The 9,899-nt window shown below is 41.3% G+C and overlaps 2 protein-coding genes across 2 annotated transcripts; both read right to left on the bottom strand.

Annotated features, from left to right (window-relative positions):
• Positions 1–4,218: 4,218 nt before the first annotated feature.
• eIF4E4 (eukaryotic translation initiation factor 4E4) lies at positions 4,219–5,977 on the bottom strand. Its single transcript, XM_017078099.3, has 4 exons — positions 5,472–5,977; positions 5,248–5,347; positions 5,082–5,169; positions 4,219–4,571 (listed from the first exon to the last, which is right to left on the bottom strand). Exons 1-4 carry the CDS (start codon positions 5,810–5,812, stop codon positions 4,411–4,413), a joined length of 690 nt encoding a protein of 229 aa, XP_016933588.1. The 5' UTR covers positions 5,813–5,977; the 3' UTR covers positions 4,219–4,410.
• Positions 5,978–7,133: 1,156 nt separating this feature from the next.
• Grl65a (Gustatory receptor-like 65a) lies at positions 7,134–8,654 on the bottom strand. Its single transcript, XM_017077599.3, is given in 2 exon segments — positions 7,134–7,289; positions 7,348–8,654. Coding segments are annotated over 2 exon segments (1,125 nt in total). The 5' UTR covers positions 8,317–8,654.
• Positions 8,655–9,899: the final 1,245 nt, after the last annotated feature.

The raw sequence follows: 9,899 nt of genomic DNA, 5'->3' as shown, positions 1-9,899 counted from the left end.
AAGCAACAAATTTTTGGAAGTCTAGTTTTATGAGTTAATAAAATGTTTTATAAAATATAAATGAGGAATAAGGAAGGCTAATTCTTATATTCTTAATAAAATACTTTAGGCATTGGTTGGAAATAAATAAAACCAGAGAAATCTTGGGAATTTCTAAAATTCATTCCAGATTTGTTTCAATTAAGATGCGAAATTTCTACCAGAATATTCCTTCCCCCTTTTCAGTATTTATTTTAGCACCATTTTAGTTAACGGTGGGCTCTTCTTAAAGGTTAGCCACCAGTTTGGCCTACAGTAGCCTTGGAAGGACGCTCAAATCGCTGACCAAATTTGACCAACACTTTTGGCCATAGGCCCGCAGAGCCATAAACTATGCATTAGCTGCCGGGCACATGTTTAAAATACCAAATACCTAGCTCACGCACCCGGCCATTATGTGCATTGCCAGCGCGTCGTCCTTGGTGTCCTGCCAGATCCTTCCGCCCCCTCCAATTGCTCCGCCCAGTGTCCCGTGGCCATCTTTTGTCTTTCGCCCTCGGTCTTTATCTGACTGCGGCACAATGACGCGGCGTATGAGTAATGTGCGTGGTGGGTGGATTGCTGGATGGTTGGGGTGTACGTAAGACTGCATCTACATAGGACTTATTTCGTATACGCGCCGCGTAGCATTTTGATGTGGCTGAAACACCAGGCCATCTTCCTATCCCCCCATCCCCGTACTCACCACGTATAATAAAGTGTTTGCGACTTTTTCATTGCTCACGTACGCTTTTCATGACTGACTTCTTATGCTTTAGGTTAAGGTTTTGCCATCCCATGGATTCGGATTCGGGTCCTCGAATATGTGTGTGTGTGCTAAGCGAGTGCTTTATTTCATTAAGTTGGCTCTGCTCCGTCTCGGTCTCCGTCCGAAAATCTTTGTGGCCAACTTTTGTGCTTAATATCCCGTTGTGAGTTCCGTGCGGTTTTTGCGGGATTCCTTTATAGTTTCTATCAGCAGAACGTCTTCGTTTTGTGAAAATGGCTAACAAAGTACAGGAGAGCTGGCCAAGATTTCTTTTGTCTTTCCTTCCCCGCCGGTACGCCCTCGTGTTGGCATTTATTTACATATTTATGAAGCGAAATATTAAGAATTATATGGGGAAGAAACTGGCCTTTATCTCGCACTGAATTTTGCCATTACCGGGGCTGTGGAGTGGAGGGCATTCCTCCTGCATATTTGGCAGCCAGGAATTTGTTGGCCCAAAAAGAACGAATGAACGCACCCAAGGGCACGGCAGCTACTACACATTTCGAATAGCAATAATATTTGTAGACAAATATCTCGGTTGGGTGTCGTCTCCTGCCGTTTCCTTTTGGGGGCCTCCTTGAAGGTGAACTCAAAAGTACAATCCAAGGTCTTGCGGTCCAGGGAATTCGTTTCCATTTTTGTTGGCGTCATAAATTCTTATTAATTTATAATAAAAATGTTGTACGAGGAAGCAGCCTGTTTCGCCAGCCTTTTGGAATTTCGCAAATTAATATTTCATTTCGAATGCTCCGCATTGATGCGGTCTGGGTGTTTGATACGAGTGGAAATATTGTTATCCCTTTTTGGTGAAAATTGCACAAAAATTGTTGCATGCCTTGCCGTTATGCGGCTAATGAAATTCTCCTCATGCGCAAATTAATGAAATAAATGCTGAGAGGAGATCCGCAACCAAATACAGGAGTTACAGAGATCCACCCTCCTCCATTTAGTATGCGTGCCAAAAGCGATTAAGTTTGCTATAAATTCTAATTACCAGAGAGTTACGAGTTGGAAAATTACATTTTATTATATGATAAAAGTTAAGCTTCAACTGGACGACGATAATGTATACCCAAATAGATTTACATGCGTATTCCCCAGAACAAAGCCAACCACAAACTCCACTTAATCATGTGTCGCTGCCCAAACAGTAACATCTGCCTTCTCCTCGGCTCCCAAATCCATCTCTATATCTCCATATCTCCACAACTCCACAATTCCACTCCCAAATCCCACTCCACTCCCACTTCTTCCCCCAAACTCCTCCACTATATTCAAGTGTCAGAAGTGCAATTTATTTTTATGTTGTGTAGTGTTGTTTTGCCAAAAGGGAAAAAGACCAAGCCGAACCCAAAACAGCCAAAAGCTGAAACCAGCGAACGCGCGAGTCCCAACAATACACAAAATAAACAAAAGCTGAGCAGAAATGGAGAGTTTGTTGGTGGGTGTATGGATAGAGGGGACTTTATTTCCCGGGTTCTCCAACCATAGTGCTTGTCCAGCTGGTGTGGCCATAAAAACCAAAGCTGGAGCTCAATGTGGTCTGCGTTGGCTATATGAAAAGTGTTGATATATGCATGACCAACGCGGAGGTAGAGAAAAAAAGGAGTGGTGCTGGTCTATAGTAGAGCTAATACAAATCATTCGATTTGAGATTTTAATCTGCCAATTTTATGAAAGAGCCACAACCAAAACAATCAATTTAGATAATTTCAACGAAAACGGTCTATGACAAAGCCATATATTATGAATGTTGATAGATCTTAGAAACTGTTTTCCACTTTACGCATTATTTTGAAAATGTTATAATAATTTGATCCTTAATATCTTGGTTTTAATAAAAACACAAAAATTATAATAAAATCTCCTCCAGACATCTTGGCTTCCCAGGATCACAGATAAAGAATAGTGTTACGTAAGACACATTTTTTCTATCCTTAATCACATATAGCCCGTCTTGTTTTTTTCAGTTACCCAACTTATCCAGACGTGTCAAAAAGCATCTAATGGCAGCATAATTTATTTATGTGCTAATTAAGTTGCATGCTACCAAAGTTTTCACCAACATTTCGGGGAAGGCACAGCCCAAAGCCAGATATTTCACATGCGACTCCGATTGCAAGTGGTGCAACAACATTCTCGATGTCACGTTTCGAGCAACTAATTTGTAAATATTCGTCTGAAGGCAAAAAGTTTGCGGTGTTGTGCGTGGCTCTCCTCCGGCAGCAAACCACCTCTATTCTATCCCTGCAATATGTCAAAGGTGCAAGAACGCGAGGTGGGTGTTTGGGTGGGCGTTTGGGTGGGCAGGTGAAAAAGGTGGGCTGAAATACAGGTGAAGGCAGCTGCATGCCATGTGGGACGTGTGCGGTTTTGATGCGGTTTCGGTTTAACAGCTCCCCATGTAAGCCGCCGCCACCTGGGCCCATAAAATGCAGTCAACGAGCTATGCGGATAGAGATGAGTTTTGTCAGCTTAAAGTGGCTCATAATGAAGTTGCAACTGCACGTGCTGCAGCCATCGGAATTTGAATGTTGATTGAAAGGCCTGTTGACCCGGGTCGGGGAGTATTCCAAATTAATTTTACGTATATATGGACGTTTAAAATGGAGGATGACACTGCTTTAATATTAACTTGGAATACTTCTCAAGTAATAGTATTTTTAAGTTGTTATATATGGTATATGGTATATAATAATAATGGTATATAAATATAGGTCTAAAATATATGTAATATAATTTATAAAAATATTTTAAAGTAATTTCTTATAAGCAGGAACCGATTATATTCAATTTGTGATTTTTGTTATTAATTATTTTACTAGAAAGGCTATGCTCGACCTTTATAATTAAGGTTAGTTTAAGATATAGTTTATGTAATTGAAAAAAATTGCTTTTAAGATCCCTTTTCCCTTAAGAAACATTCATTACATACAAATTACCCGTGTTCAAGTTTATAAAGAGCCCCTCTTTCGTGCACCTCTAAGCACTTAGCATGAATTTTAATGCTGTGCGAGGCACCGCCGTTTCGGCCTTTCATCAAAATTCAATTGTCTCCGCTTTCGGGGCCCTCGACGCCAGTTCCAGATACCAGAGATCCCAGAGATCCAGCTCAGGCTCCGGCTACTACGGCCCCCGCTAAAACGGACAATCCGCCATGGCCATTGTTGACCCTTTTCGGTCCTTTGTTTTTCGCTCGGCCAGCCAAGCGAGCCAAGTGGACGTTTATCTTTTGCAGTCACTGTGCACTTCTAGTTGGCCCGGCCAAAAGTACAAACTGCAAGTGTATATAAACCATTTTATTTGCGCTCTGGTGCGGCATATGTTTGCATAACATTTCGTGGAGCGTAAAGGGCCCGGCTAGCGGCATAAAAAGAGCTCCTTGGGACCTTAAAGCGCGGGAATTTACGGGTAACCCAACACCGCACTTGTAGTATAGTCTATATATTTACAGATTTCTTTGCAATTTTTAACATTGTCAAATTCATAAAACCCGTTCTGTGTCACGATACATTTTTTTTTACATTTTTTTGGATACACGCGCTGAAAACAGCAGCCGGCGAAAGCGGCCATGGAAATATGGGAGGTGGTGTTGCATGTGCATCCACAACCGGGGCGGCTTACACGCAATAAACCGCTTTGACCACCGATCCCTGCTTGGACATCGAGTCCTTGTGCAGCTGGTACTGCAATTGGTGGGGCGGCAGGACGAGCAGGTCGCGTAGCTTGAGTCCAATCTCCATGACGGCCAGCTCGTTGTGCCCGTTGGCGGTCCAAATTGCTGGCGGAACAGGGAAACGGAGTTAGGAGTTGTCATGGCGGTGCTCAGTGGCTAGTTAAGCTCAGAACACTAAGAAAAATTGGGTAAGGTAACTTAAAAAATATGGGATTAACCATTAAGATTATAACTTCTTTCAATAAAAAACATTTTTTAGAACTTCAATGTTTTTCTCATTAGTGAGATAAAAAGGGTATACAAAAATTATATATCTTAACTTAAAATCATGTTGGAATTTTATTTCAGGAAGTTCCTTGGATACATTTTTTAAAAATTTAATCTACATTTGGACAGAAAATGTTAACTAAAAAACAAACATTTATAATGAGTAACTTGTCCTAAAACTTTAAATTTTAATATAGAGGTATTTAAGATAAATATAAAGAAAACCAAACTACACTTTAGTATATCTTATGCTTTACAGGATTTTAGGGCCTATTTAGAAAGTGATAAGTTTTAATAGATTAAATGACCATCAAGATATTTGTAACTATTTTTTAAAGTGCTACTCACAAATTTTGTTGCTCTTTCCGCGCAAGTTGATAACAGCTCCGCAGACTTCTTCAGTGTGCTCAAAGGCCTCGCCAATCAGTATGAGTAGCTGTCAGTGGTCAGAAAAGAGGTTGTGCAGTTGCAACAGATGTGACAGTCAACGGACACAAAGCCCAAGGATACTTACCACATCTAGCCAGAGCTTGTCGAGCTCCAGTTTGGAGCCACGCCCCATATTGATGACCCAGCGGCCGCCGTACTTGTTTGCATCATCCTCCCACATCGGTCTGAAAGAGAAAGATTTTCTAGAGATTTTGGTGTTATTGGAAAGGTACAATAATTTTTCCAAGAATTTATACTTCAATTAGTATTTATAGTGTAAAATGTATATCCAATTTAAACTCCACTCACTGTATGCCCTTCTTGAACAACGAATAATCACTGCCGATTCGAATCTCAGATGGTGGCTTGATGTGATTGTACAGGCTCCAAAAGTCCTCGACCATATCGAAGCTAGTGATCTCGTTCTGCATGTCCTCCCAGGACTTGGTGCGATCGTTCTCCAGATACCAGAGCGTCCAGGTGTTCTCCAGGGGATGTTTCAACCGCATATCGACGAACCCCTTGAGGGGCTTACGCAGATCCATCTCCGAAAGCGTTTTCAGATCCTGGCTGGAACTCGAACGGGAATCGGTCAGCGTTTCGGTGCCGCAGTCCATCATCTTGAATTCGGTCTGCTGGGCCGTCAGCATTTTAGAGGTTATTTTCGGTGAATTGTCTAGTATACTGAGTCGAATTTATAACCACTGGACGCTATTGAATTTCAGAGCACTTGGAAAAACGATTTCACACATAGACAAAACACGAGAATGTGTACAAGGGCCTGGCTACGGAACCAGACTGTCTCCCCTTTCCAGACAGCAAAGGCACAGGGCTTTTCGGGGGGTATTTACTTGCCTTCGCCTTGAATTACCCAGCCGTGGCCTGGCCCCAATTCATAACTTTCATTGCACGTAAATAATTAGACACTCGTTGTTGGGCCATCTCTTCAAGCACCCAACGCCCTTTAGACCAGTTCCTTGTCCTTCTAATTCAACTCTAAACTTTTTATGCTCTCGTAAGGTTCTATTCAAGCTGCTGCACAGAGAGAAAATATCAATAATAAGGTGGTATTAAAATAAATTAGAAACCAATATTCACCAGGTATTATTGTATGAAAACCAATATTTATTTATAGCAGATCGGTAATGTCCATGAATATTTTTTGTTGGCAACCTTTGGTCATATTCTTCAAAAATATTTACTACTATACATTATCTTCTAATTTTTTAAACACTCTATTACATTTTTTATGCATTATCACATTATTAATTTGTAAAAAAAAGTGAATTTTATCGTTATTAATCATGTTAAAAGAATTATCCAATTTTTAATTACCTCCAAATTTATATGTCTTACCTATAACTCAATTTTTTCCCTCTGTAGTTCCATGGTCCGGATTCGTTCAGGGCCTTCTTGTTGGCCTTGGTGATAAAAATCGAGCGCCTTATGCTTTCGTTCATATAAAGCGTTAATTTTATGACACAGAATGGAAGGACACTTGAGCGACTCCAAGTCCAGAGAGAAATTTACGCACTCACACTTTCGCCTCTGTTGCCTCCATTTCTTTTTTTCCTATGATTTTACGACAATTGAAGGGGGGACCAGAGGCTAAAAGTGTTTGGAGGCTGGGGACGAGTCACAGAAGGTGGAATTTTCCGGGCTTTGATGGTGTTGATAATGATGATGTTTTTGCTATTGCCAGTGCCGTCGTCTTTTATGTTGCCGGCCATAAAAGTGAAAATATTATGAAGCTTGTTCGAGCTGGAGGAGGAACAATGAAACGACTACGTAATTGCCGGCAAAGTATCTCGAAAGGCATCTATGAGGCAGTTTTTGACTTCTGCAATTGACATTGCCGCACAACAGTTGCGATAACATGACAACCCAGAATGCTAATAATAGACAAAGCGACAGTATCGAAATTGAGACAAGGACCTCGACTTTAATTTGACAGTTAAATGACAGGATCTATTAAGGACGGTGGAGGTGCAGGTATCCCTGCCGGTTAACAAGAGCACAGAAAGCACTAATGGACAGCAGTTTCAAGAGGAGTCTCGTGTCCAGCGTAATGCCATATATGGTGACCCTGATGCGTTCCTTGATTTCCTGGTGGAGAAGGACATCAATCTATGCTTAAAGAAAATCATTTTAAACTATAAATATTGGATATTTATCACCTACTTACAGTTCTATCAATTTCCTTTTGACAGTTGATCAAGTGAAAGCTGCTAAGGCTTCTAGTAATCCTTGATTCGCATGACAGTAACTCAAAAATGGTACACTGAAATATTAAATTCAATGCAGAAATAGTCAGGTAATAAAAAACATTTCGATCAATGGCCGTAAAACTTAAAAAAGGTATCAATCCGTAGATAATAGCACTTAGCCAATGGAACCGAAAGTGCTGAATGATTCGAAGTGTCATATGAAAAACACTTGAACGTAGACGAATCAACTTCTCAGTTGTTCCTAGTAATTGTATTACCAAGACCATAAATTGTCCACTCTCAAGGACCTAGTATTGTCTTAGTTTATCCATATCTTTGGAGATTCGTCGAGTGCATCTGTGAAGTTCATTATAGCAGGCAATGAGGACAACGAACAGACAAATACTGATGGTGACTTGGAGAAGAAAGCTCAGAAGAACTCCCAGAAGAATCAGTAATAAAAAACTGTTGGCCATTGTGGCATAAGCTTCTCCGGAACGGCTACTAATACCCACCACCATGTTTAAGGATCTTAGAAGATTTTGTACAGCCAGTAGAAGAAGCATAAGGTGTCTCAGACGAAAGATATTCGGATGCCTGGCCATCACTTTCACCTGCTTCAGGATTCCAATCATTTGATTCAATAGCTCTACGATCTCCTGACTATCCATAAATCCTTTCACTCGAACCACCAGAATTACAATACTGCCCGCCAAATATGGCGAAGCACTTTGGAGACTATGAAGCATTTTACTTATGTTAATGACGAGGAATAATCCCACTAAAGACAGAATTAAGCTGGAGTACAACCGCAGAAATCCGGATTGTCGAAAGCATTTCTGCCTTGGGCTGTAGACGAAAGTGGTGACCCCACAGATTTGGGTCACCAGCACGATGAGAAACAGGAAATGCCGAGTGAAGCGGTTGAGCAGATTCACTTCCCTCATCGCTGCTGGCCAAACAATTGATCCGAGACTCGATTTGCCGCCCTCCAAAAGCCAAGAACTGGGGGCGCCTCATTTGAATTATGACCGCACTTTAGCGCTGATGTACGCGCATTAATAAGCGGTCGAAGTTTTGATGGCTTAATCGATATGGCGACGTCGGCAACTTGTGCTCCTTCGACCACAGCGCATTCTGCGGTTACCGCTCCGCCGCTCAAAAGTATGCCAGCAGTTCGGTCACGCCAATGAAGGATTACGTAACAAGGACTTTAATTAGGAAAGAACTTGGGGCAAAGTGTAAATTCCAATGGCTGCGGTCAAATTAATATAAGTGGCATCGGCGGCAATTAACACAAATATTTTAATATTAATTGATAAGTTATTTGTGATATTTTCATTTGACTTTTGTATTCAATTAGTTTCATTTAAAATTGCACTTTGTAGTTAAATAAATGTGTTACTTGGCCAAATTAGTGAGGGAGATGCTTTCGATTTTAGGGCACCACTATACCGGCCTATAACTCGTCGGATGGGGTGGGTTCTTGGTGAGACCTTGACAATTTTAAAAGTACCTGAAAAATTGAAACAAATGTGTAAAACACTTTCGGATTCCTTTAAATGCCATTGAAAATCTCGAGTTTAAAAGCGCAAAACCACATGAAAGTCTTGAAGAAAGCCAACATTTTTAACCTGGCCGGAAAGCACTCTTGCAATATATTATCGTAATTTTACTTCAGTGCTACCCAGCTCCACTTCCATTAACCTCAATAAGTTCTGAGTTATGCTGTGTGTTCTTTAAACAGATTCGAAACGGTCTGCACAGCCGACTGGCATATCTTTCATCTCTTCTTTGTTTGCCGGTCAATACGGAGGAAAAACAATCTCAATCTCGTTTTACGCTGCCGTGCGGCGAGCACATTTAATTACGCAACATTTACGTTAAAATTTTATTGTCCGCATTACGGGACCGGCACCCGGATCCGGGTCGGAGTTCGAGTCCGGACTTGGACTCAATCCTTCGATCCCTCATCCACTGCCGTGCACTCAACTGTGGTTTCCGTTACACATTTCGCGCCATTGTCCAAAAGTGGGCGCGGTCCGTCCCGCCCACTGCCGACATGCATGAGCTATCTCTCCTGGCAGCCGGCTCATTTTGATTCGCATCTGAAACGAGAACGCATCATTTGGCCTGCCAGCGAGTTGGCCATGTTATTGGCGTATTTTTTAATGCTGCCGACAGGACGGGGGCCAACTGATATAGACAGGAGCTCAAGAATGGAATGACTCTATCAGCCCTGGCAGAAAAAAAACAGAGAAATAACATTGAGGTCCAGAGACGGAAAACAATAAGCCGATGGCCCAGAAACCTGAATCAGAAGTCAGGTGTACTTCGGAAAAATCATATCAAATGGAAGTCAATCTGGAAGTTGACCTGGTTCATTCGGAATTTATCGGCAAACAATGTAGGTGTCGCAGAAATTATGTCAAGATATTTGTCAATTCCTTAAAAAAGTACCCTAATCTTAAAGTATCTTAATCGTTTGTTATTTAAAGTTAACGTTATCAGACAATGTTTTTGGTACCTA

The sequence above is a fragment of the Drosophila suzukii genome, chromosome 3 (genome assembly GCF_043229965.1).
Source record: "Drosophila suzukii chromosome 3, CBGP_Dsuzu_IsoJpt1.0, whole genome shotgun sequence".
In the NCBI taxonomy this organism is placed as follows: domain Eukaryota; kingdom Metazoa; phylum Arthropoda; class Insecta; order Diptera; family Drosophilidae; genus Drosophila; species Drosophila suzukii.
This window is presented reverse-complemented; position numbering and strand designations above follow the sequence as displayed.

Coding starts and splice junctions, on each gene's coding strand:
- eIF4E4 (XM_017078099.3), bottom strand. CDS start 5,812: ATGCTGACGGCCCAGCAGACCGAATTCAAGATGATGGACTGCGGCACC. Junction 5,348..5,471: donor TTGTTCAAGAAGGGCATACA/GTGAGTGGAGTT, acceptor TTTCTCTTTCAG/ACCGATGTGGGAGGATGATG. Junction 5,170..5,247: donor ACAAGCTCTGGCTAGATGTG/GTAAGTATCCTT, acceptor GACCACTGACAG/CTACTCATACTGATTGGCGA.